The sequence below is a fragment of the Lynx canadensis genome, chromosome D4 (genome assembly GCF_007474595.2).
Source record: "Lynx canadensis isolate LIC74 chromosome D4, mLynCan4.pri.v2, whole genome shotgun sequence".
Lineage (NCBI taxonomy): Eukaryota > Metazoa > Chordata > Mammalia > Carnivora > Felidae > Lynx > Lynx canadensis.
This window is the reverse complement of record NC_044315.2, coordinates 54,667,766-54,695,121: the sequence shown is the minus strand read 5'-3', so window position 1 is coordinate 54,695,121 and position 27,356 is coordinate 54,667,766. Positions and strand designations below refer to the sequence as shown.

At 41.7% G+C, this 27,356-nt stretch overlaps 1 protein-coding gene across 1 annotated transcript in view; it reads right to left on the bottom strand.

Annotated features, from left to right (window-relative positions):
- ACO1 (aconitase 1) overlaps positions 1–27,356 on the bottom strand; it is a 66,402-nt gene that overhangs the window by 14,610 nt on the left and 24,436 nt on the right. The window contains exons 2-15 of the mRNA XM_030294021.2: positions 26,708–26,826; positions 25,480–25,648; positions 24,287–24,424; positions 17,936–18,005; positions 17,627–17,810; positions 17,016–17,155; positions 13,187–13,358; positions 9,833–9,933; positions 8,766–8,882; positions 7,256–7,415; positions 5,199–5,334; positions 3,801–3,885; positions 2,867–3,023; positions 1,080–1,204 (exon numbers count right to left, since the gene is read on the bottom strand). Coding sequence (XP_030149881.1) covers positions 1,080–1,204; positions 2,867–3,023; positions 3,801–3,885; positions 5,199–5,334; positions 7,256–7,415; positions 8,766–8,882; positions 9,833–9,933; positions 13,187–13,358; positions 17,016–17,155; positions 17,627–17,810; positions 17,936–18,005; positions 24,287–24,424; positions 25,480–25,648; positions 26,708–26,804 — 1,851 coding nt within the window. The 5' untranslated portion in view covers positions 26,805–26,826. The remainder of the gene's footprint in view (positions 1–1,079; positions 1,205–2,866; positions 3,024–3,800; positions 3,886–5,198; positions 5,335–7,255; positions 7,416–8,765; positions 8,883–9,832; positions 9,934–13,186; positions 13,359–17,015; positions 17,156–17,626; positions 17,811–17,935; positions 18,006–24,286; positions 24,425–25,479; positions 25,649–26,707; positions 26,827–27,356) is intronic.

Below are 27,356 nucleotides of genomic sequence, written 5' to 3'. Positions count from 1 at the left end.
TCCAGGTCACACGGACACTGGATAGCAAATGACAGATGCTATGCATTAAAATCAACTTGAATGTCTCCACAGGGTCATTACCTCAGCCTTTGGAGAAATGCGTTCAACCCAACGCCCAACAAACTTGCTCATAACCACTTCCCAAAGTGCAACTCGTGGGAGGGCACGGTGCATGAATATGACCCTCCATTTGACCCTTCTCCCCAGACAGTCTGCTCTGTTATTTCAAACCCAAGCCCCAGTCAGCACTCCCTAAGGCACCCAACCACAGAAAGCAGAGAAAGAATAACATCCAAGGGTCTCCGAAAACGATACTGAGCCCCACACATTTTCTCCCTGTTTGTAAACTGCACAAAAAGTTTTATTTATTTCAGTAGTTTGATAGTTTGGGGCTTTTTACTGAATGGGTTTAAAAATTTTTTTTAAGCATCCAAATAATTCTGAGGGTGCATTACACCTCTACCTCAGTGACATACTCTAATAGACATCACGGATCCTCAACCACAGTTGACACAATACTCAGGGTGTCTGAGGAGGGGGTGGGTTAGGGCAAGCTGGCTAGGAATCACACACAACCTAAGGCTTCTCTTCCCAAGGATACTGCCAAATCTGGGGCCTTGTGCAAATCTGGGAACATCTGGGGAGAGTGCGGTTTTGTAAAAATGTGAGTCTCAGGAGAAATGACTGAGAACCACTTCCCTGGTTACCTTTAGAAGTAAATGTTACTTGGGGCGCCTGGGTGGCGCAGTCGGTTAAGCGTCCAACTTCAGCCAGGTCACGATCTCACGGTCCGCGAGTTCGAGCCCCGCGTCAGGCTCTGGGCTGATGGCTCAGAGCCTGGAGCCTGTTTCCGATTCTGTGTCTCCCTCTCTCTCTGCCCCTCCCCCGTTCATGCTCTGTCTCTCTCTGTCCCAAAAATAAATAAAAACGTTGAAAAAAAAAAAATTAAAAAAAAAAAAAAAAAGAAGTAAATGTTACTCTCCATAGCTTCCACCCCATCAGCCTCAAGGTCTGCAGAGAGGCCACAAAGGAACGGCTTTCCCCTAAACGTGTAGGGGCAGGGTGGGCGGGGACCTCACCTCTATTTTCTGGTAGACCTCCTTAAACATCCCAGGGATTACATACTGACGCTCCACCGCCTGGATCTCGTCTCTGGTTGGCCAGATGTCTTTCAGAAATACCTGTTGTCCCTTTGCATTTACCCCTGGGGGAAAAAAAGTTTATTAGAGAAAAACTGAATTTAATACCCCCTTTTCATTATCACATACAGTCAAATCCCGTTCTCCGTGGTAGCAATATTCTGTAAAATCCATGCAAACACTGAGTAGTGAAGACTCAGTCGCTGCCCCCAGGGGATGCGGGTTAGGCCCCTGAGGGCCTTGAGCCTAACGTTTTCGGCAACCGATCAATTCATAATCTTGCTTTATGTGTGTTTCTGCTTAAAGACACCCTATCTAATATATTTTGTTGATGCGTTAACACTGAAGTCACAGCCAGCAACACCATAACTCTTGCCTGAACTAAGTCTACCTCCCACGAGGCACACCCCAGCCTTCTCAGGCTTACGTATACTAGACAGCACTTCGGCACTATGCTTGGGGACTATTTTTAAAAGTGCAATCACCAAAACCACAAAAATGTGGGAAAACATGGCACTACACAGAGCATGAACAGGATACTTGCTGACAGTAGGAGCGCTGAAACAAGAAGGTGGAACCCTGCCTAGTTTGGATGCAGCTGAGAACACGCTTGTCGAGTGACTCAAAGCTGTCACCCCTCTGTGCGTGTCTGCAAATGACCTTGGAGGCAAGGTGAGTATTGATTTGGGGGTTAAAATACATTTTGGTGAATAAGCAAATCTGCAATATCAAATCTACCATATAATGAGGATCAATTATAGCTCTAGTTTTGATTTCCAAAAAGTTAATTTAAGGGGCACTGTTTTCACATTATTTAATCTACTCAGAACAGATTGGGGAAGGCACAGCAAAACCACCAGAGGAAAGGAAACACAGCATCATTTGTCCGAATTTGGGGAAGGTGAACTGTGTGAGATGTGTTTCCACAGAGTATATGTTAAAACAGTGCCTATCGTTAGAGAAAAGCAGGAGCTAGAAAGAGAGGAACTAGGGAAGAAGCCAGAATAGCATGCTCTCTATGCCTTTTTGTATTTCTTTCCTTTTAAAATTTTTGTTTTATTTTTTATTTTTTTGAATTATTTTTTAATGTTTATTTATGTTTTTTGAGAGACAGAGTGCGAGCAGGGGAGGGGCAGAGAGAAAGGGAGACACCGAATCTGAAGCAGGCTCCAGGCTTCCAGCTGTCAGCACAGAGGCCGACAGGGGCTTAACCTCACGAATTGCGAGATCATGACTTGAGCCGAAGTCGGATGCTCAACTGACTGAGCCACCCAGGAGCCCTTTTTTTTTTTTTTTTTAAAGTTTTATTTATCTATTTATTTTGAGAGGTAGACAGAGAGAGAGAGAGTGAATGAGCAGAAGAAGGGCAGAGAAAGAGACGGAGAGAGAGAAAATCCTAAGCAGGCTCTGCAGTGTTAGCACGGAGCCCGTGTGTAACTCATGAAGACCTGACCTGAGCCAAAATCAAAAGTTGGCTGCTTAACCGACTGAGCCACCCAGGTGCCCCTTATTTCTTTCCTTTTGTTATCTCTGTCCTTCAGTTAATTCTTGTGTATTTCAGGTAGGTCTTCCCTGTGTGTGAGGGAATAAAGAAAAGACTCCTTCTCATCTTTGTTAGTTCTTTGCCTCATTATTTATTAATGAAAGCAGTTACTTTCCTCCAATAAGATTTTCAAATTCACTGGGAAAAAAATCAAACAAGTGTAACCACACAAACGGAATCTTACCCAGTGGCTCTTTCTCAAAGTTGATCCTGATGGTCCCAGCAATTGCATATGCTATCACTAAGGGCGGAGAGGCTAAGTAGTTGGCCCGGGTATTGGGGTGGACTCGACCTTCAAAATTCCGGTTCCCAGATAGTACTCCAACAGCTACAAGGTCTCCCTGTGTCCGGCAAGAGAAAAATCAGTTCACGCAGAGAAGAGGTTGCCTGGGCTTTTTGTCTCAGACCACCTGCTAAAGTTTCCCATCAATGGAGGAGGCTCCTTAAACCCTTCTTTCACTTGGTCCTCTGGGTGCAGGGAAAAGAACACGCATGGCTGTCCCTGGGGAGACACTCTGGGTCAAAAGACACAGAGAGACATGATTTCTGGTCATGAGAAAATCCCAGGTCAGTCAGAAGGCAGCATCCTGGTTACTTTGCCACCTGGGGCCTGAGAACAGGAGGGAAAATCTGTTAACAGTTGAAAGCTCAAGGAAGCCACACTGACCTATGTTTGCAAAGCAAACCAAATAGTGTTTCCTAAAGCTACAGAACTTACAGAACAAAAATCAAACCAACGCAACTTAGTGTTGATTTGTTTGCATGCAGCCCTGACTCCGAGCCAGTTTTCAGATTAGCAGGAACACACAGTTCTGGAGCTGTCTGCAGTCAACACCAGCACTGACCGGGCACTTGTGTGCTGGCACCACTCAAAGTCCGGCACGTCCATTATCACCTCCGTGCTCGCAGCACGTACTATTATCATCTCCAATTTACGGCTGAGGAATGTGCCGCACAAGGTAGACAGCTGGTAAGGCTGGCTTGCCCCCGAAGACCATACGTGCAACAGCATCCATTCCCTGCTTCCCCGGACCTTCCTGAGATGACCGGCATTTTGGTCGCACATCTTATGAAAGGAGGCGACAGCTCTGAAGCCCCACAGGCTCCTCTGCACTTACCTGGGTGATGGCTTCTACCACAGCTTCGGGTAAGGGCCCACTGTTGCCAATGCAGGTCATGCAACCGTAGCCGACCACATCAAACCTAGGTGCCGGGAGAGAAGCACGGGTGCGCAATGATTCTCAGCGAGCCTCTCTGCCGATGACAGGTCTAGAGACTACTGATTTAAGGAGAACAGCAGCACATGGAGTAAGTTTAGCACTGTTTCTAGAAAGCTTTCATTCTCAGGAGCATTTTAAAGGTGTTTTTGTTTTTGTTTTAATCTTAAGTACAATCTAACCCCCCAACACGGGGCTTGAACATGACCCCAAGATTAAGAGTCAACATGCGACTGACCAACCAGGTAGAGCGTTTTAATATACTATTCATCCATTCGAGATCATTGAATTAAAGTCTTTTTTGAGGGGCTCCTGGGGGGCTCAGTTGGTCGAGCATCTGACTCTTGATTTCAGCTCAGGTCACACGATCTCACAGTTCATGGCATCATGCCCCATGTTAGGCTCTGTGCTGACATCACAGAGCTTCCTCGGGATTCCTTGTTGCTCTCTCTCCCCCCGCCCCCTGCTTGCTCTTTCTCTCTCTCTCAAATAAATAAAACTAAAATAAAATAAATTCTTTTTCGAGTAAGTTGTAAAAAGGAGTTCAACTGAATCATCTAGACTTTTTTTAAAAAAATGTTATTTTTGAGAGAGAGAGAGAGACAGAGCATGAGTGGGGGAGGGGCAGAGAGAGAGGGAGACACAGAATCTGAAGCAGGCTCCAGGCTCCGAGCTGTCAGCACAGACCCTGACATGGGGTTCAAAACCGTGAACCATGAGAGAATGATCTAGATTTTTTAAAAGTTGAAATCACATATGCCATGTAATTTCTGTATTTACTACTTTGTATAATTCCAAGGACTTTGACTTTAATGAGACGCATGGATAAAATCTTTCTCATCCAAATTAGGAACAGTGGGCAAACTGGAGGAATTGTATTTGGTAACAAATGACTAGTTTACACCAAGGAATTAAAACATTGTTAGTCCTGGTAAGTAAGTATTTTCATACCTAAGGGCAGTCTCTCAGGTGCAGAGCCAATGTTAGCCCACAGCATACCTCTGTCAATTGAGAAATGGCAGCCTCTCCTCTAGAAGGATGCAGTGTCATAGCAAAGCCACAGGCTTGATTTCAGTCCTGCTTTGCCCTTATAGGCACCCTTGTATGATGAACAACCAGCACAAGTGTCCACACGAGGGCCCTACTCTGTTGGAGTCTAAGGGCTGAAGTCTACTCACCATTTGACAAGACTAATTAGATACCATCAGATAGGCTGATGTGTGTTACAAGGTGACACTGTAAGATACATGTGGAACAAAATAGAACAAAAGCAATGTGTAAAAGAAAATTCTTCCTCACCCAAGCTGTGACAGGTAAGGCATGACACCACTTTCTCTCAGGTAGTAGGTGACCACACCGCTTCCAGGAGACAGGCTAGTTTTGATGTAAGGCTTCACGTGCAGGCCGGCATTCACAGCTTTCTTTGCTAACAATCCTGTGAAATAGTGAACACCAACATCGGGTAGGGTGGCCACCTAGCCTAGCTGTCAGGGACAGTTCAGGAAGGAGACTGGTCCTTCCGTCTGCATTTCCTGCCACCGCCTGACAAAGCCCCATTCATGGTGCTTTCTAGTTCTGCTGCCTAGCAGAAATCAAAAGCTCACTGGCCCAAAGTCATTTACACGTATGCAGTAAACTCAAAATTAGTCATGAAAACGAAGAAAGAGATGGGCTTTTGTTTTTTTAAAGAAGTAAACTTAAAAACGTTCAGGAATATATTACAGAATAAGTTTTTTAATTTTTGGAGGGAAAGCAATCCTTCTAATTACGTTTTATCTGGATGAAAATTATAATTGGAAGGGCCCTTTTTAAAGGGATATGAATTGTGTACTGGTAGGTGAGGAATACAGTCTAGAGTAAAAATCTAGTCCTCAGATTTTTTTTTTTTTTAAAGCAGAAAATCACCAGCTCTAGGCCCCTGGAGTTTTGGCAAGTAACAGAGACCATAACTGGGGCACTGGGTGCTCTCTTAGGAACAGCTCATAGAATTTGGAAAGAAATGAGGAGTGGGGGTCAAAAGACACAAAAAGCTACAGACAAGCTGGTGACTTGTCTTAAGGAAATTTGTTCGATCCAGACAACAAAGGCTTAGGTGTCAACAGAAGAATTCTTGGACAAAGGTTTTCCTTACGTACTTGTGCACTTTAAAAAGAAAGAACTCTGTGATGACCTTGGTCTTTGGACACAACAGGAACTCTTGGGAATGATAAAAAAACAACTGGAAACTAAAGAGCTTTCCTTTTTTTAAAAAAAAAAGTTTTATTATTTTTTAAAATTTACATCCAAATTAGTTAGCATATAGTGCAACAATGATTTCAGGAATGCAACAATGATTTCAACTCCTCCAGTAACCCTCAGTTTGTTCTCCATATTTATGAGTCTCTTCTGTTTTGTCCCCCTCCTTGTTTTTATATTATTTTTGCTTCCCTTCCCTTATGTTCATCTGTTTTGTCTCTTAAAGTCCTCATATGAGTGAAGTCATATGATATTTGTCTTTCTCTAATTTCGCTTAGCATAATACCCTCCAGTTCCATCCACGTAGTCGCAAATGGCAAGATTTCATTCTTTGTGATTGCTGAGTAATACTCCATTGTGTATATAAACTGTATCTTCTTTATCCATTCATCCATCAGTGGACATTTGGGCTCTTTCCATACTTTGGCTATTGTTGAGAGTGCTGCTATAAACATTGGGGTGCATGTGCCCCTCGAAACAGCACACCTGTATCCCTTGGACAAATACCTAATAGTGTAATTGCTGGGTGGTAGGGTAGTTCTATTTTTAGTTTTCTGAGGAACCTCCATACTGTTTTCCAGAGTGGCTGCACCAGCTTGCATTCCCACTAAAGAGCCTTCTATTAATTAAACTCTGTATGTCAATATTAACTGCTTAACCAGAATTGTCCAACAGACTAGGAAGTTTTATCAACCAGTGCCCTGTGCCCTAAGTCAGATGCACCTGACAGGACATCAAAGACAGAGGAAGTCTACTGTATGAAAAGGCCCAATAGGGGTTTTACAGAGAATAGTCTGTGATATTGATATGAAAACAGGTTTTGTTTTTCCTTCTAGAATCTAACACAAGATTCTAAGCTTTACCAAAAATTCATCTTTTTTTTGGCTTTCTTCTACTTATTTTCTGTGTTAATCCTAAAGACTAGTATGCATTATGTATTCTACTTTAAATACTTGGCTTTGGACACTAGTTACTGTGTAAACACTTTTGGGCCAATAAATCTCTGCCTTGGTAAAAGACAACGTTTGGACATGTAGAACTGTTAAGCCCCTGGGTCGTGTCTTGAAAGATTTCCACCCACACGTCCACATGACCATGGGGACCAATTCAAATGCACTCACCTGCCCCCAACATCACCGATGGATTACTGGTGTTTGTGCAGCTAGTAATGGCAGCAATGACCACGGAACCATGAGTGAGGGTGAATTCACTATTATTATATATAAATGTCTTATGGTCGTTATGATGGTCCAGAGCAACCTGGAATCCTTTAAACCCTTGCTATGGGGAGAAAAAAAAAAAAAAAGAAGTTCTAAGTTTCCATCATATTAGAATCAGTGGCCTTGGTTCCTATCCATTAAACTCTACAATAATGTCATTGAGTTTAATCAGACGAACTTGAAACCAAATTTGTAGCTTTAGCATTTCCATTTTTGAGATGAGAAGGAAGTAAATAATAACAGGACTTCAAAGTAGATCAAGATTCAGAAATTATGACTGCCTTTTATAAATATTTAAAAACAATAAAGAGAACTTTAATTTTTCTTTAGCATTTCAGAGTTCACTAGCTGACATACTTATGTTTTGTTAAAAATTGCTTTGGGGCGCCTGGGTGGCTCAGTTGGTTAAGCGGCCGACTTCGGCTCAGGTCATAATCTCGCGGTCTGTGAGTTTGAGCCCCGCGTCGGGCTCTGTGCTGACAGCTCAGAGCCTGGAGCCTGTTTCAGATTCTGTGTCTCCCTCTCTCTGACCCTCCCCCGTTCATGCTCTGTCTCTCTCTGTCTCAAAGATAAATAAACGTTAAAAAAAAAGATTAAAAAAAATTGCTTTTAAAATTATGGTTACCAAAGTATTTCTTTTTCTTCTAAAGTGAGAACTTTTCACTGTGTGTATACATATATACATTTTGGTCAGATTCAACTAATCATGATCAATAAGGCAAATAAAGTACAGCTGAACATTTGGTTTAATGCTGGTGGCCCAAGGATAAAACCCACCACATATTGTAATCATCATGTGGGGAGATGTTCATTGAAAATCTGCATACAAGATGTTATGCTGGGTACTTTGTGGGATACAAAGGTGATTCTGACACAAATCCTATACTCAAAACATACAGTCCAACAAGGGACATCCAATAAGGGAAATGTAAAGGACCAGCAATGTAGGTTTAAGAACATGGATGCCATCTCAGACCAAGTGCCAGAAGTTCAAATGATGACTTTCTGCTACGGGATGTGAGGCCATGCTATGGAGGGGCTGATAGATTAGGACATGCACAGAAGGTGAAGACGGATGCAGGTGGGTGGAGGCAGGGCATGAACAAGAAGTAAGATGGCCAGAAAAGCTTGGGCAAGTCGAGTAGATAGTGTAGTGAGAGTCATATGAAAAGCAGATATGCTTTTAAAAAGGCGGGATGAGTTGTGTTCACAGGTGGTCAAGTGCTCTAAGGAAGTTGTGTGGCTCTTGGCTAATGGGAGAGGCACTGAGGACTTCAGGATGGAGAAGGAACGCCCTCAGCGTCAGGCTTCAGGAAGCTTCCTCATTAGAGGGTGAAAAGCAGCGTGGGCACTAAGAGATCGGGCACGGGGCAGGGTCGGGGAGACTTCCACCTGCCTTCCCAGACCCTACCTTGGCTCCAAGGCAGCTCTCAAAGTCCTTTTTCATGTCCGTCACAGCGACTTTGTCCTGAGGCCTTTTTGGTCCACTGCAGCAAGGCACGACTGTTCTCAAGTTCAATTCTACAACCTGTCCACCCAAAAGAGAAGGGACTCAGGCGCGGACGTTGTACCTCAGAGAAAACAATCCGGTTGTGCCAGACAATTTATAACACCACAGCTACAAAACCAAACAAACTAAACCACCACATTCATAAGCAAGGGGTCAATGTTCTTTTTAATACTTAAAGAATGAGTTTCTGAAGATCAAGATGGACACGTAAGTGGTGCGGGAGAGGCAGGAAGACTTGTCACCTCTCAGGATGACCAGGGTGGGCGCTGTAGCTGCTGGCTGGTGTCTTTTATGCATCCACCTTTCCAAAGCAGCTCCTACATTCTTCTTAAGGCTTAGCTTAGTTTGAGATGGGTTTATTCTAAAATGATACATACACCATTGTGCTTTTTGCTAAAATGAATTGGTAGGATGCAGCCACTCAGTCATCAATGCCAGGAAACGGGCCTTGGTCTAAGTGCATATTTCCTTTTCTCGGTGTACTATGAAACAAAACCAGGGGCCTGTATCCAGGTTACCCTCCTGGCTTTCTTGAAAAGAAAAATTGGGAATCGGTTTGCACCTGAGAAAACGAATGAAGGTAAGTCACTGGATAAATCAGAACTAATTGCTACACTTGACCTCCATTTCTTTTCCATCTATAATAACAATGAGCTTAGCCTTTAAACAGCCTTACTCCCTCTGGCAAAGGCCTTCTTCAAAGGTTTTCCACCTTAGAGGAGTAACTGGGTAGGTCAGAAAGGGGGCGCACACTCAGCCTAATGACCAGGAGGAATGGAAGAAGTTATTTTACGTTTACAATTCCTTATCTTTTTGATTTTTTTCAGCCTTTTAACATGCTGTTCTTCTGTGATGACTTGGCAGTGACTAATTTCCTACAAGTACACCTCCTAAGAAAAAACACACACAACTGAAATCACAGGCTCGAGGAAGAGGAAACACACACTTGGTGAAAGGTGCTCTCATACCTGGGCAAACTCTGGGTCTTGAGAGAGGTTACTGAAATCCCGAAACATTCCTACAGCTTGAAGATACTTTTTCATTTGCTTTACTTTTTCTTCATCACGACCTAAGTGGGCATTTTAAGAAATAACAAGTAACAGGTGTTAATATTTCCTGGTGAAACTAAAGCCTCCGCCAGCAATTAGAGAAGTCAGGTGCATCTCCCACCCACACACACCCACACACACACACACCCACACACACACACACCCCCACACACACACACACACACACCCCCCCACACACACACACACACACACACACACACACACACACACCCACCCACACACACACACACACACACACACACACACCACCCACCCACCCACCCAAAAGCTTTGCTTCGATTTCAACATTCAGTCTAACTTTTTGACTCTCTGGGTGATGCTGCTGTTTATCAGGGGCCATGAACTGATCTGGACTATGTGCTGAAGAAGATTCTAGTCCTATCTGTAAGTACTCTCCTCTCTTTGGTCACTGTCCTTCATTCAGAGGACCTAAGGCTTAGTTACCTGTTAAAGCACACCGAAGCCTCTGCCTTCAAGTGACCAGACTCAGCACTCCACATTATTCTTGTGAAAATAGCAATCCTCTCAAGCTGCCACCAGCTCTGAGCACTTCGCGTCTGCCCAGCACTATGTGCTAAACATTTTAAATGTATCATCTCCATCTCTAATCTTTATCATTACCTTATGAGACAAGTTCTAGATAAGGAAATAGTGGCTCAAGACTCCCAAGTCCCAAGTCTTAACTCCTAATGGAATATGACCCTCAATGCTCGGCTGTATCTTTTTTTTCTTTTTTTTTTTTAACATTTTATTTTCAAGTAATCTCTACACCCAACATGGGGCTCCAACTTACAACCCCGAGATCAAGAGTCACATGCTCTACCAATGAGCCAGCCAGGTGCTGTTTTATCTAGATCCTGACTGTAGATGACAATATTCACGGAGCAATACCCAATGGGCACACATTCCACACATTTCTCTGACAGTTAAGTAAGACTGTCTGAGAGCTTGATTCTTGGACCATGATAGATGAGCCTGTTTATTTGCCTGTTTGTTTTAACTGGATTGTAAAAGTTACCCGCTTTCAGCCTGGACCTCCTAAAAGATGGCTGAGCTTCATTAATGTATGTATCTATCACGTTTGGTACAACCCAGCCATCCTCTTCCCGAAGATGCACAGAAGAAAACTCTCTTAGCTTTCAGCATGAGAAAGGGCTCTACTTCTCTGAAGCAGTATGTTTGTTTCAATGCACTAGATGTGGCAAATTTGGTGCCAGATCACTAAGCAGCTTGGTGGCCACTTCTACAGCCACAGAAATGAATCTGATTTCTGGGTGTATTTTGCAGCTTTCCCCTCTTTTTCCTCCTCGTCAACCCTTCCCTTCTCTCGGTCAATTCCCTCAACCATTTCTTCTGTTCTTTTATTTCTACCTCTTTTTCACTTCAACTTTTTGGGGAGTAAGGGAGATATCAATCAATTTCAATACGGTTATATGTAATAAAAACATTTTAAAAAGACCACTTTTTATCACAATATTAACTACTTCCAGAGGGTTTTCCTCAGGACAATCAGGGAGAAGACCTGGATGAAACTTGAAGTCTGTAAACATCTCACAAATCCTCATGATGAGGTGTGTGTGCATTTGCCCCGTCCTTGCGTTTGCCTTTACCTTGACCAGCCTTTACCTTTGATGCCTGCTGTTTCCTGATATCTCAAAAGGAACATCAGCCATTAGAACCTTTCAATAGTAAACACTGGATACTGATGAGAAGGCCCAAGTCTGTCTGTTCTTTTCTCCTTAATAACTCAGTTGTAATTTTAAAAGTCATTTGGGAGGCGCCTGGATGGCTCAGTTGGTTAAGGCATCTGACTTCAGCTCAGGTCATGATCTCATGGTTTGTGGGTTCGAGCCCTGCATCGGGCTCTGTGCTGACAGCTCAGAGCCTGGAGCCTGCTTCGGATTCTGTGTCTCCTTCTCTCTCTGCCCCTCCCCTGCTCGTGCTCTGTCTCTCTCAAAAATAAATAAACACTAAAAAATGTTTAAAAAAAAAAAGTCATTTGGAAAACAAAAGGTCCCTTCCACCTCTGTCACATATGATGAGCCATCAAAAATAAAATTGTTTCATGTGATCTTCTTGCTCAAAATGACCCGGTGGCTTCCTAGAACATCTAGAATTTAAAATAAATTTCTAACTGTCCACTATGGCCTGCAAGCCCCTGTGTGGATCTGGTCCCTGACCTCCCCTCCCATGGCCTTGACCCTGGGCTCCAGCCACAAAGGCCCCCCCACCCTCTCGGCTGTTGTCTGAACACATGGAGACCGTCCCGTCTTGAGTTGCTGTACTTGGGTTCCTCTGTCTGGAAAATGCCTCCTCCACCACTTCCCACTGCTTATCCCCCACTTCACTTAAGCATCTCTTCAAACTGCTTTCAGGAGCCCTGGCTGACCTTCCGATATATAAATTAGCACCCTTCAGCTACTTCAACCACCTCCCCTGCCTTCTTCCTCATTCTCTTATATACATACGTATGCATTTATTTGTTCATGCCTGTCTCCCTCACTGGAATGGAAACTCCATGAGGGCAGAGACATTATGTTGGTCACTGCTGTATCTCTGACACCTAGATCAGATGTTGATAATGTGTTAAATAAATGACTGAATATTTTAAAAATAAATTTGAAAAATTAAAAAAAAAACAAACACCTTTCTCCAAGTTCAAATCAAATCTCTAAACAAATACATACAGAGTCAAGAAACTGCCAACATTTCAAGATGCCCTCATATGCGGTCTTTCATTTTACCTTTGGGACAGCCCAGACAGAGGTGTCCTGGAATGCTGTCCTGTTTGGAGCCTCAGCTTTGGATTCTAGCTCCATTACTTATTGGCTTTGGAAAAATACCCTACATCTCTCTCTGATCCTCAGTCTTCTCTCCGATTAGTTTAATGAACTCATCTATCAATCTACCCCAGATCTGTGAAGAGGGTGAGAGCAAATACATAGCAAGTGCCCAGCACATGACAGCTGTTCTCATTACTAAGATCCCTTGTTTCCTGTCAAATAACTAGAAGTAGAGACCAGCATGAATAACTTGGATTCCAGAACACCTGAGCTCTTTCTACTGGCCATACAGTGTCTGTCTCATATCTTCTGAAATCCCAACAACCATTCTGACTCTACAGAGAAAAGGAGAAACACCGTAAGTCTGACCCTGTGCACTCCAAGGGACAGAGGCATAAGGCAGTTCTCCAATCCCCAGAGTTCTACGAAACTTTACGAAGGGCTTCTGCCTTCGCGGTTCTGCACTTACCTGTCTGCACCAGGTACTTGATACTAACTTCATCAACTGGGAAAAACGCAGCAGTCGCCCCGTACTCTGGACACATGTTCGCAATAGTAGCTCGGTCGGCAATGGACAATTGGGCTACTCCCGGCCCGAAGAACTCGACAAATTTGCCCACTACCCCAACCTGACGCAGGTGCTATGCGGCAAAACAATAGAAAAGTCTGAGACTTGACAGCCCACATTTAAAATGCAGAACTAGCTCCTTACAATTCTTATTAAGTAGCCTGGTACATAAACACAAACAATGACGTGGCCCAACATATTTTTGATTACTCTAAGAAATAAAATTTAAAAAGTAATGTTAACTATATACAGTGTGGAATCTTGGATTGAATCCTGCAACAGAAAAGGGTCATTACTGAAAACACTGGTGAAGTTACTTGTTTCATTAGCAGTGTTGGACCCACATTCTTCATTTTGATTTCATGTACCATGGTTATGTGAGATGTTAACGTTTGGGGCAGTTGGAAGGAAGGTAAAAGAAACTCCCTGTATTCTTTACATCAACTCTCCTGTAAATCTAAATGATGTCTACACTGAAAACTATAGCAAGCTTATCAAAGAGATTGAAGAAGACACAAAAAAATGGAAAGAGTCCATGCTCCTGGATAGGAAGAACAGATATTGTTAAAATGTCAATACTACCCAAAGCAATCTACATATTCAATGTAATCCCTATCAAAATAACACCAACATTCTTCACAGAGCTAGAACAAACAATCCTAAAATTTGTATGGAACTAGAAAAGACCCCGAATAGCCAAAGCAATCTTGAAAAAGAAAACCAAAGCTGGAGGCATCAAAATCCCAGACTTCAAGTTGTATTACAAAGCTGTAATCATCAAGACAGTATGGTACTGGCACAAAAACAGACACTCAGATCAATGGAACAGAATAGAGAACCCAGAAATGGACCCACAAACCTGTGGCCAACTAATCTTTGACAAAGCACGAAAGACAGTCTCTTTAGCAAGTGGTGCTGGGAAAACTGGACAGCGACAAGCAAAAGAATGAACCTGGACCACTTTCTTACACCATTCACAAAAATAAACTCAAAATGGATGAAAGACCTAAACGTAAGACAGGAAGCCATCAAAATCCTCGAGGAGAAAGCAGGCAAAAACCTCTTTGACCCTGGCTGCAGCAACTTCTTACTCAACACGTCTCCAGAGGCAAGGGGAACAAAAGCAAAAACGAACTATTGGGACCTCATTAAAATAAAAAGCTTCTGTACAGGGAAGGAAACAATCAGCAAAACTAAAAGGCAACTGACAGAACGGGAGAAGATACTTGCAAATGACATATTAGATAAAGGGTTAGTATCCAAAATCCATAAAGAACTTATCAAACTCAACACCCATAAAACAAATAATCCAGTGAAGAAATGGGCAAGAGACATGAATAGACACTTTTCCAAAGAAGACATCCAGATGGCCAACCGACACATGAAAAAATGCTCAACATCACTCATCATCAGGGAAATACAAATCAAAACCACAATGAGATACCACCTCATACCTGTCAGAATGGCTAACATTAACTCAGGCAACAACAGATGTTGGTGAGGATGTGGAGAGAAAGGATCTCTTTTGCATTGTTGGTGGGAATGCAAACTGGTGCAGCCACTCTGGAAAACAGTGTGGAGGTTCCTCAAAAAATCAGGGGCACCTGGGTGGCGCAGTCGGTTGAGCGTCCGACTTCAGCCAGGTCACGATCTCGCGGTCCGGGAGTTTGAGCCCCGCGTTGGGCTCTGGGCTGATGGCTCAGAGCCTGGAGCCTGTTTCCGATTCTGTGTCTCCCTCTCTCTCTGCCCCTCCCCCGTTCATGCTCTGTCTCTCTCTGTCCCAAAAATAAATAAACGTTGGAATAAAAAAAATTTAAAAAATTAAAAATAGAACTACCCTATGACCCAGCAATTGCACTACTAGGCATTTATCCACGGGATACAGGTGTGCTGTTTCAAGGGGACACATGCACCCCCATGCTTATAGCAGCGCTATCAACAATAGCCAAAGTATGGAAAGAGCCCAAATGTCCACTGATAGATGAATGGATAAAGGTGATGTGGTATGTATGTGTATATATATATATATATATATACAATGGAGTATTACTCAGCAATCAAAAAGAATGAAGTCTTGCCATTTGCGACTACGTGGACGGAACTAGAAGGCATTATGCTAAGTGAAATTAGTCAGAGAAAGACAAATATCATATGACTTCAGGCATATAAGGATTTTAAGACACAGAACAGATGAACGCAAGGAAAGGGAAGCAAAAATAATATAAAGACAGGGAGGGAGACAAAACATAAGAGAGGCTTAGATATGGAGAACAACCAGAGGGCTACTGGAGGGGTTTTTGGAGGCGGGAGGGGTTAAATGGGTAAGGGGCATTGAGGAATCTACTCCTGAAATCACTGTTGCACTATATGCTAGCTAACTTGGATGTAAATTTAAAAAATAATTAAATAAAAAAAAAATGACGTCAAAATAATTATTATAAAAAGAAAAAAAAAAAAGTTAACGCCCAAATCACAAATATCAACATTAATAAAAGTTTTCCAAAATGAGAAGGGCTTTTTCTCTCTAAGGAGATCACTGGAAGTGCTAAAAATTAAATACTTTCTTTCAACCTAAATGGTCTTGCACTAGTTAGGCAGATAAGTAAATGGATTATTTTCAAGGGTATAATGAACAAATTTCCTGAACAGAGGTACAAGTCAAATGTAACCAAAAGATCTAGACAGTCTGACTCCCATATATTTTCCATACACGCCATCAGCCAGGGCTGGGGCCTCAGTGACTGACGTGGCCCTGCACGAAGCCAGTTTCATGAACTGTGTGGACAACCGTCAGGCTCTTTTGGTTATGTGGGATTCTGCCAAATTCTGTGGGCAAGACCTATATTATTCTACATTTAAAGAATAATGCACAGACTTCTCAAAAAAGCTACAGTGTTCAAAGAAATGTGATTCCAAATTCCATAAAGATTAAAGAGAAACATCTTTGGCCTTTAACAGGATAGTGGCCATCCCTAACACTCCAAGCCTCCAAACTGTACAACCAGAAAAAAATGTCTGTGATAATAAAAAACCATCACTTTTCTAATAATCTTTCAAAACGAAACTGCCTTCTTTTTGCAAAGCAAGCAAATCACCAAAAAAACCCATTATTTCTTGCAAAAGCTAAGGAAAAAGAAAAAAAAAAAAGGAGTATTTCCAGCTTGGAGAAACATCTGTTGTAATTTAGAATACACAGAAGGGAATTAAACAAGTTAGACATTAAATTCATAGGAGCAGTTTGCTATTTACATATAAAGAACCACCATGTGAGAAAATGTAGTCACAGTATAAACACATGCTTGGGAATGAGTCTTGGAACGTTAGGATAGCCATTATTTCTAAGAATGTGGAGGATGGCTTTAGCCATAAATATCCCATTTTATCTCATAAAAAGTATACATACAGAGAGGGCTCTGAAGCAAAGGGGGCAAAATGTTACCAACTGTTAGTTCTGGGTGGTGGTGCATGCCAACGTCATTTTAACTTCTGTGTGTCTGAACTATTTCACAATTTCAAAGTACCCTTTTAAAGAAAAGGATCCATGCAGCCATGGAAGAGTAAAATGAACATAATTATCTAAAACTTAACAAAGAACCCTCTCCTCATCTCTTTTTAAAAATCATCAACATACTGTTTCCTAGTGCACAGAGAAACCAAGATGGACGCCAGCATGTATTTCCTCCCGTCACTGTGACTGCCCAAGACCATGGAAGAGGGGGCAAGTTGTTACCTTGGTAATGGTGAGCACAATGTCAGTGGATGTCACCAGAGGGTGGGGATTTCCCATCAGCCTGTAGCCGATCACCTGGGGAAGCACCATACTGATTGGCTGACCCAGCATGACTGCCTCTGCTTCGATACCACCCACTCCTGCAAGGAAGGCAGGGCAGAAGAATGCTTTCAGCATGCCTTACTATATCCCTCAGGCATAATTCAACCCCATTACAATGTCTTCCTAGTGTAGATTTGGATCCTGTAATGAGTAGTTATCTTTTTCTATTTCCCTCTACAGAATTTTTATAAGCACTTCTCAGAGTGTGGTCCCCAAAACAGCAGTATCACAATCCCTTTGGTTCTATACCAAGTGGAAAGTGGGGTTCCGGAGTCTCCATTTTTAACAAACAGCTCCAGTTCGTTCTTCCAAACATTATTATTGAGTACCTGTGAGGTGCTTTTCTAGGCACTGGAAATCCAACAGTAAATAAAGCAGACAAAAATGTCTCTTTGATAGGTGTGGTCACACAAAGTCGTGCTACTGGGATGTTATAACGGGATCAGTGTGAATTAGGCTACACACTACAGAACAGCGTGTGTGGAAGAGAAACCTGCAACAATACTCACCCCAGCCCAGAACTCCCAAACCATCAATCATGGTAGTGTGCGAATCCGTGCCCACAAGGCTGTCTGGGTAATAATAGCCATCGTGATCAAATACCACTCTTGCCAAATACTCCAGATTCACCTGGTGGATGATTCCTGAGCCAGGGGGTATAATCCGCATGTTGCGAAAAGCCTGAGAACCCCACTAGGATGGACCGGAAAGAACGCAATGAATATCCGATGCACTTCCATGCAGCCCAGCTCCTTGGCACCTCCCCCTCGTACCCGCGTTTGTAAACAACCAGCCAATGGAAGCAAACTCGCCCATACCTTTAAAAATTCAAACCGTTCTCTATTTCTTTCAAATTCCAGGTCTTGATTCTTCTGTAAACTGTCTGCCCTGTCAGAGAGAAAAGCTGAATGTATAAATTTTAAGGCTTAAAATATTACCGGTCAGACTTCTCAGTGATAAAGAAACCAACTGGCAACTTCATCTGCAGCCTTGCTGGGCGATACCAATGCGTTTATTTACATGGGAAATGAGAGGTAATCAGAAAAAGTAAAAAGAGTAATTATTATTTGGTTCAATTGATCTCTATAATACCTTTAAACATGGTGAGTAACAAACATTAAGTGAATTCAAGTTATAGCTAGTCTAGTCACACAGCCTGACTTTTAGGAACAGTGTCTGGACATTTATGATGACAACAGCAGCTTAGAGATTTAAAGAACCTTGGTCTCTGTACTTCGTCCTGCCTGACCTTGTTATGACACCTCTCTGAGCTGAGCCTGGTCCGGGCTGGCATTTTCATCTGTTTATGTTGGGAGACAGCGAAACAGCGATGCCAGGAGGCACAGGCCTTTATAAAATCAGTCTCCTAGCTCCCGGAGAGGTTTCTGAGGAGAATGGTGCCACCCAAGAGTATCTATAAAGCACGGATTATATGGTGGAGTTTACTCAAAGTCATTCAGTCCAATAGGAAAGACACAGGCAGAGCAGGGAATCAAGAAGCTCTTCCAGGATTTTTATAATCAAATTACATACGTCTTGAGTCAAAGTAGAACAACTCATAGTTACAACTTCGCAGGTTTGGGCACAGAAGGCACTCATAAACTGTATATCATGGATTGAGTGAACCCAGGAAAGGGCGGTAAAATTAATAGCTAAGACCCAAGTCAGACTTCATTCATTAATAGTAAACACCTACTGACTTTACTAGGAAGCCACCACTCTTCTAAACTTATTAGTGATCCACAGAGCCTGTCCTTGCCACTCGCTGGGAATACAAGCATGCAACAGCAGCAAATGCACTGCCCACTTGGTGCCCAGAGCCTGGTGAGCGATACAGAGCAACAGCCAGGCAATTACAGGAGTGTGACCATCATGCCATGATACAGGAAGTACAGAGTGCCAGGGGAACACTCAGATAGGGTCACAAACTCAGACTGGGGGGTCGGGAATGCCTTCGAGAGGAAAGTGACACCGATCCAGTCTGAAGGATGAAGAAGAGTCAGCCAGATAAAGACAGGTAGGTGCTCCTTGGGAAGAAAAGGGCTGCAAGCACTTAGCATTTACTCAGTTTACACATTTACACACTCAGTTACGACACTGACTTCTTTCTCCTGATGTGAATATTCTCCAAGGTTAAGTGTCAGTTGCTTTAAGGGAATCAATTCCTGAGGGTGCCTTAGAGCAGGGGTCCACAAACTCCAAATCCAGCCCAATGTCTGTACAGGTTTTGCCCTGAAGCAAGCAATAATTTTTACATTTTTAAAGGTTGAAAACAAAAGGATATGTGAGCAGACACAGTGTGTAGGCAGCAAAACCTAAAATATTTACTACTGGCCCTTTACAAAAAAAGGTGATCCCTGATGTACTGTATGAATGTCTGTGAATCTGTGTATGCATGAGAGAAAAGCAGAAGGTAGAAATAGAGAAAGGAGATGGTGATGTAAGGGAACGAGGCAGGACAAGTGTGCTACCCCTGGAAGGACAGAGCCTCTGGATCCTCTGGACCAGTACAGCTACTCCTTTAGGCACTTGTTTCCACCTTCTTACCAGTACACTGAGGGCTCCATCCCTCTGACTCCCACCTGTCTCTTCAGGTCCGGGTCCACATTTCCAATGTCTCCCAGGCATCTATCTGCATCAGGAACACCTCAGGCACCACATACTCAACGGGTCACACCCTAACACATGAGCTTGCTTCCTGAACCTCATCTTCATCCCCATCCCCATCTGTCTGTATCATCTAGCGACTGACTTCCCCTCCCGCCACTTAGTATCTACAACCATCCAAGCATTTACTCCAGAAAAGGCCTAACTGGCTCCTCTGTCAGTCTCTTCAACCTACCTTCATACCGTCACCAGCATCCATTTTCTAAAACATAGATTATCATGACCCATCTTGAACCTGCCAATGGCTTCCCATTTCTCAGTAAAGTACAAATCTCTTCCCTAAATAAAACACAAAGTTCTTCAAGGGCGTCTGAGTGGCTCAGTTAGCTAAATGTCTGACTCTTGGTTTTGGCTCAGGTCATTATCTCACAGTTTGTGAGTTCGAGCCCTGCATCCGGCTCTGTGCCGACAGCCCGGAGCTGGCTTGGGATGCGCGCTCTCTCTCTCTCTCTCTCTCTCTCTCTGTTTCCCTCCCTGGCTTGCTCTCTCTCTCAATAAATAAACATTAAAAAGAAAATTAAAAAAAAATGAAGTTTTTCAGTGTAACCTCAAATTTCCTTGTTTAAAAAACTTTTATTTATTTATTTGAAAGACTGAGAGAGAGCAGAGGAAGGGCAGAGAGAGAGAGAGAGAGAGAGAGAGAGAGAGAGAGAATCCCTAGCAGGCTCCACACTGTCAGCACAGGGCCCGATGCGGGGCTGGAACCCACTAACTGTGAGATCATGACCTGAGCCAAAATTAAGAGTAAGGACACTTAAATTACTGAGCCACCCAGCCACCTCTCAAACTTCCTTTATAAGCCCTCTCCTATCGCCTGGTTCAAACTTTAACTTCAGCCATGCTGAAGCCCTCATATTCTCCCAAACCTCACTTCCCTCATGCCTCTGCACCCTCTACTCTCTCCTGTATTCTCTCCGTGCCTTTTCCAGCTCTTCCCTCCCTGGTCCGCACCCTGGATCAAGTGATACCGCTGGCCGAACCCTCCAGACTCCCTGTGTGGCCCTGTGTCTGGTGCCCGTGGCTCTTCTACTTGGAGCACTTGTGGACACCCAGTCAGGGTTCTTCCCCCTCATGCCTCCAGCAGCGGAAGGACAACAGAGCCTCTCACAGCAGAAGCAGGGTTGGGAGGGGAACATTCACCCCAGAGAATTCTGGGGCACCAGTGTGACGTAAATGACATATTCACAGGACAAGCAGAAGCCAGACATGCTCAGGCTGTTTTAAGATAGGTTAACTCTAGGTAAAAACCTATTTACTATTTAAAACAAAACTTTTTTTATTCTAACCTTGGCTCAATGAACAGTTCTAGTTACTGGGATGAATGAACAGACCTAGAATTTGAATTTGAACTCAGAAGTTCCCTGAATTCACCAATCTACTGAGCTTTTAATAAAGTTTCTGAATATGACTAAAGAGGAAATTTCTCCCTAGTTATGTAATTTGAATTCAGATTTGGACGTATACCAAAGTTTCTATTACATTTAATGGTACTCCAGAAATTCACAAACTTATTTACAGAGTTATTTATAGTTATTTACAGAGGAGAGAGCTTCCACACTCATGAAATCTGGTCAGAAGTTGTTTTGATATTCTTGTTGGGATTTTAAAAAGAAAGGTTATTTTTGAGGTAACTTTGAATAATTATTGTAATTTTACAGTAATGAGTTAGCTAGACCCTCCATTCCTAAAAATGGTGTGCAGCCAATTATTATTATTCAAGCAAGGCAAAGAGCTCGGAAATATTTAAACGAGAACCTTTATCATCCCATCACCCTGCCACAGTTTTTTGAGTTCATTTCTGGAAATAGCTGGAAATAAGCCCACAGCACACAGTTCCACAGAAGTTGAGACATATCACATTTAATTCCTTACAAGAATGAGGAAAGAGCCTGTGAGGTCAAATTGCAAAACCAAACTCAAGCAATAAAAACAAAACACCACCAATGAAAATACTTCTAACAGAAATGTTCTCTTTAATTACAAAAAAGAAAAAAAAGTGTTTGCCAGATTTGGATATCAATTTGGATCAAAGTTTCCCCCGGGACTTTGCTGTTTTTATAATAATGTTTTCAGTACTACGGTATAAATGGAAAGGGTCCATAAAAAATTGAAATCAGAGTTGATGGGTCTCAAGGAAAAAAAAATCACAGTGAACTTGGTGATGACTCAGATTCATTAACTGCTTAATAATAGCCCGGAGCTCTTTGAATTTTCAGTCAAAAGACTTCAGACATTAAAACAATTACAATTCTATCTCCACCAGTACTTTCCCCTTGCAGGCAGTGAAATAAAGGTAAATTATCAACATCAGTGAGAATCTTCAGGAAAGATAAAGTTGCCAATGATTTTGCGAGGCTACCTTTATAACTTCTGAAGTGGGGTGTTAGGAAATATCCTTACCCTCAAATAGAGTAACATTCTATCCGTGTACTTCTTATTCTTCCCTTTGACACCAAACTATTAAATTGAGCTCATGTGATTCAAGGAGGGAAAAAAAAGAAAAGACAAATTGCCTAAGGATGAGTTTAGAGTCCAAAGGAAAGGGAACAGCTGCCGAATCTCCAGTCTGTTCCAAGAACCATCAATTCAGGGGACAAAGCCGATGTCTTTTTATCCTGAATTTATCTGGCTTGGATATTGACATTAACTTGAGAATGACCAGCTACTACAATTCCCTTGAGGCTGTATGGAACCCACTTAAGTCCCCAAGGAAGCAAATAAAGTTTTCTGTCTCTCTCTTTGAGTGGTTTATTTCCTATCTTAAGTGACTTTTTAATTTAAAAACAATAGCTTCCGGGGCTCCTGGTGGCTCAGTTAGTTAAGTGTCCGACTTGAGCTCAGGTCGTGATCTCGTGGTTTGTGGGTTTGAACCCCACGTCGGGCTCTGTGCTGTCACCATGGAACCTGCTTTTGATCCTCTGTCTCTCTCTCTGCCCCTCCCCTGCTCGTGCTCTGCCTCTAAAAATAAAAATAATAAATAAACCAAACCAATAGCTTCTTATTGTGAAAATGAAGAACAGTTACAATCCCAGAGATAAATCATCTAGCAGTTTGGCATCTCTTTTTTCAATCTTTTAATCTCTGTATAGTTCTTCATCTAGCTGAAATCACGCTATACAAGCAATTTATATTTGGCTCACTGAGCTAAGACATGAGTATGTTCCAAGTGTTATTAAACGCTTTATAATTATAACAGCAAATGTTACCTAATAATTTACTTCAAGGACATACCTTAATTTAATCATTCTCCTTTGTTGGACGTTTAGGATGCTTCTAGGTTTTCAATATTATAAATCATGCTTTAATGAACACTATGTAGTCATTAAGCTATTTCTGAATTTCAGGTATCTGTGAAGGATATGCTCAGAAGTGGAAATTCCAGGATGAAAGGTATGGTGATTTCTAATAATCTTAATACACGCTGCCTTCATCATTTCTAATTCAGTGTGATCAGCAGCACATAAAAGTGTCTCCCTCATGACACCTTTATAATTAATAATGTTTATTTTCTAATCTTTACTGATAGGAGAAAATGGTATCTCAAGGATTTAATCTACTTTTTTATTACTTGTAAAGTTGAAAAGGATTTATGTCGTGTTTACCATTTGTTTTTCCTTTCATTGTGAAACATCCACTTTCCTTTACCCGTTTATCTGCTGGGTTTTACGATTTTTTAATGGATTATACACAAGGTTTATATATTAAAGATATTAGCCCTTTGTTGTATTTGTTGCAAATATTTTAAAGATATTTACCGTTAACTTTGAAGCCATTAAATCTATAGTTCCTTGTTCCTTTTTTGCTTCATTTACTGCTTTTAAATTTAGAAAGATCTTTCTCCTCAAGACATATACATACTTATATTTCTTTTAAAGTTTTTGATGATTTAATTTAAAAAATATTAATGCTTTAATTCATAGGACTGCTCTATCAAGTAACTAATTTTCCCAGCATTGAATGTGGTATAGTTCTTTCTTCTGCACTCATAGTTGATGATAACTTTATTTAGTTATTCTTCTAGGTTAAGATATCAGACTTTTAGCAGTACCTGGTTGCCCTGCTTGTATCCAAACCCTGGCTGTATAATCTTGCACTTACTTTTACAACAGATGGAATGTACTTCCCACTCCTGAGTTAGGGCTTGACTGTGTGTCTTGCTTTGATTAATATTATTGCAAATAGACAGCATTCTAATCTGCCAGCCCTAATCTAAGCCTCAAGAGATATTGTGGGTTCCCACTTGCCCTCTTGAGCCTCTGTGATCACCAGGAGCTTTCTCCTTCAGCCTGGGCCCCAAAAGAAGTGAATAGGAAAAAAACCACACATAATAACCCCCCACCCCCCAAAAAAATCTTCACTGGAAAATCTGTATTAAGTTTGAGTTTTTCTGAATACATCTTTTAAAGATTTTCTTCTTTTGTTTACTTACACACACAAAGAAGACTTGATCTCCAAGATTCTGCACAAAACAGAAAACCCAAGTATTCATCCTAATCTCTCACCTTCTGTTGAAATCAACCTGGATGGAGTGATCAATTACAAGATCAGCAGGACAAACAGGGTTTATTTTCTCTGGATCTCCTCCTAACTTTTTCACAGCATCTCGCATTGCCGCAAAGTCAACCACAGCTGGCACACCCCTAAGAAAAGAGAGAATTAAACAGAAAACAAAACTCTTAAACAAGTGTACTTAGATTTTTCACCTTTTGCCTCCAGTGACAATACTGGCCACGAGACAGTCTCATCAGTGGGGCTAACAATAGATGCCTTAGAAAAGTGGAAGTTTCTAAACACGCTTCCTTGAGCAGAAATTGGTAGTAAGCGCCATGAATGAGTGGTATCTCTACATGCAATTTTGCATTAAAGTTAACAACAAATACGGTCTAAATAGAGACCGTGGTAAAATGTGCACTTAACACTGGGGCTGTTACTGCCATGGCTGATTCCCATTCACGTGGGGGGGGTGGGTGACAAAGGCCTATAGAAGACACACGGATTTCACCTCCAACCTCCAACCTCCAACCAAATTTAAAGAAATGGATGTAATTCTGAGAAGAATGCTGTGAATCCTTCCTTTTTATTATTTTGAGTATAAAATTTGTCCTCTGGACTGTCCTTTGGTAAAGTAAAATTTCGTCTCTATAAGGAATAAAATAACATCACTTAAAAATGGAAAGGCAAGATCTCAGAAAACAGGCCATGATGGGGAATAAAGACTCCCAGGAATAGCAGGATGTGAACTGAGGTTTCAGGGCAACAGGTCAGGCCTTGTGAACTACAAGTCTCCCCTCAGGACACAGCATATTGATATTCTAAGGACAGCTGTTTCAAACCTGGCTATCTGGGTGACAGGATGTGAGGGAGAGAAGATTCCAAGATAGCCCTACTCCATGCTATTTCTTCCACTTTTTGTTAGTATACTTAAGGTTAGGATCTCCAAAAACAATGACCTTTGCCACTGGAAGAAGTGGAGTGACTACACATCCCACTTGTCGGAGACAATCTCTAGCTGTCCAGGATAACAGACCTCTTTCGTTTTCAAAAGTGTCTGGATAATGGGTGATAAATTATACAGTCATAGCGTGTGTGTGTGTGTGTGTGTGTGTGTGTGTGTGTGTGTGTGTGTGATTCAAGCTTTCCTTAAAGGCTGGCAAGGGAGGCAGTGAACAGGGAAGTGAAGTGACATTAGGCTCACGTAAAGTCTTGCAGGATGACGCGGGCAGGCTTAAACGGCACTTCTATGTTCTTATGCTGCATGACATTCCAATTTAGGATATTTTCAATGTCATTTTTCTTCACCAAAAATTGATCACAGTTCCGAATGGCTGCCTCCAGGAGAACTCTGATAGAAAATGGTAAGCGTTCTAGAAAAAAAGAAAAAAGTATAACAAAATAAACACAAGTCATGAGACACATTATTATAAGAACTATTTTAAAGCCAGTCCCCATATAAACCTGATATGAAGCATCAGACTATTTTTCCAACAGGGAAAGAGGGTAAATTTAAATTGATTTCAACAGTTCGATATGTCAGAATACTGAATGGGTTGAAGAGACATTCAGTAATAGAAAAAGTTAATTCTTTCACAGTAAATGATTGCCTTACCTTGGATTCCATTAATAGTTTCTGTTAAGTCATCATGAAAGAAGTTAGCCTAGATATTTACCATATTATATGCTGGCAAGTAACACACACACACACACACACACACACACACACACACACACACAGTAATATTTCTTATGAAAACTAGTGTTCAAGAAATGAGAAAATAACTTCTTTACAACTAATGTAATTAAGACCAAAGTTTGGTCACATACACCTTTCAAAGGAAATATAAGCCCACATGCCATGCAGAATGGCTACTGGTAGTGGGTTCAAGGATAACAACAGTTCAGAAGAAAAACTATTTTGTTTATTTATAAAAGAAATGTTCATTCCTGATCTATGAAAACTATTCACCAATATTATTTGGAAAAGACAAGAGTGCAAAGGTAGAAAAGCAGAGGATTTGGGATAAAAAAGACATGTTTTTGTCCTCTGCTCTTACCCACATTGTTGTTTCTTGATCATGTCATTGACCCTCTCTGGGTCTCAGCTTCCTCAGGACTTCTAACATTTTATAAACATGACCTCAAGGGGTTGTTATGCAGACTAAATGATGTAATATATATGTATAAACCCTCTATATACTATAAAGTGTTATATAAATGTCACATGTATATAATAATTACTAACATAAAAATGAGCAACGTAAGAAAAGGTGTGTGAGTTTGTGTGCTTAATTCAAGACCATTCAGCCATTTCTGCTACTCCCTCTTTCAAATCTCCTAAAGGCTAATTAATTACATAGCTTAATTACTATGCAAACGAGACTCAAACTGCTGTCAGAACAATTAACATCATAGAGCCATGCACCTACCATATCTTGAATCCTTCAGTTTATTCAAATTGAAGAATTTCTTTCCTGGTTGTGCAGGATCTAAAGGCTCAACAAGGTGTGCAAATGGGTTGCTCATGATTCCTGATGGCCACGTGTCCCTGAAAAGAAAAGGGAACATTTAATTTCTAACTGTCAAAACTGGACCTCATTTACTTTGACAATCACGGTAGATATTCACTTCAAGACATCACTCATCTTTTCACAGGAGGAAGGCAGGACATAAACGACTACAAGAATTATATTCTTAGCAAATAAAATGGGCTTCTGTGAAGGTATCGTGAAAGCTAGCATTCACCTCTTGAGAGACCATAAAATCCCACACTTTTGTCTTATGTCTACAACTTTCCAACATTCTTCCACCAATAAGATATACCGTGTCTTATGGTAAATCCTGAAGATACAAACCGGCCCTTTGAGCTGGACTCATGTCTTGCCTGACAGGAGGTAAAAGGTCATAGCAGATGACATGGAATTGTATAAAACTTGAACTTTGGAAGTGGGGGCTTGAAAGCACTATTTCCTGTTGTAACAGTCTCTGCAGCATTTGAAAGAAACATGGTAGTTTGAAGTCTTCCTGATTCACTTTGCACAAGGTGGCAACAAAGTGTTCACATCAAGGAATCTCTGT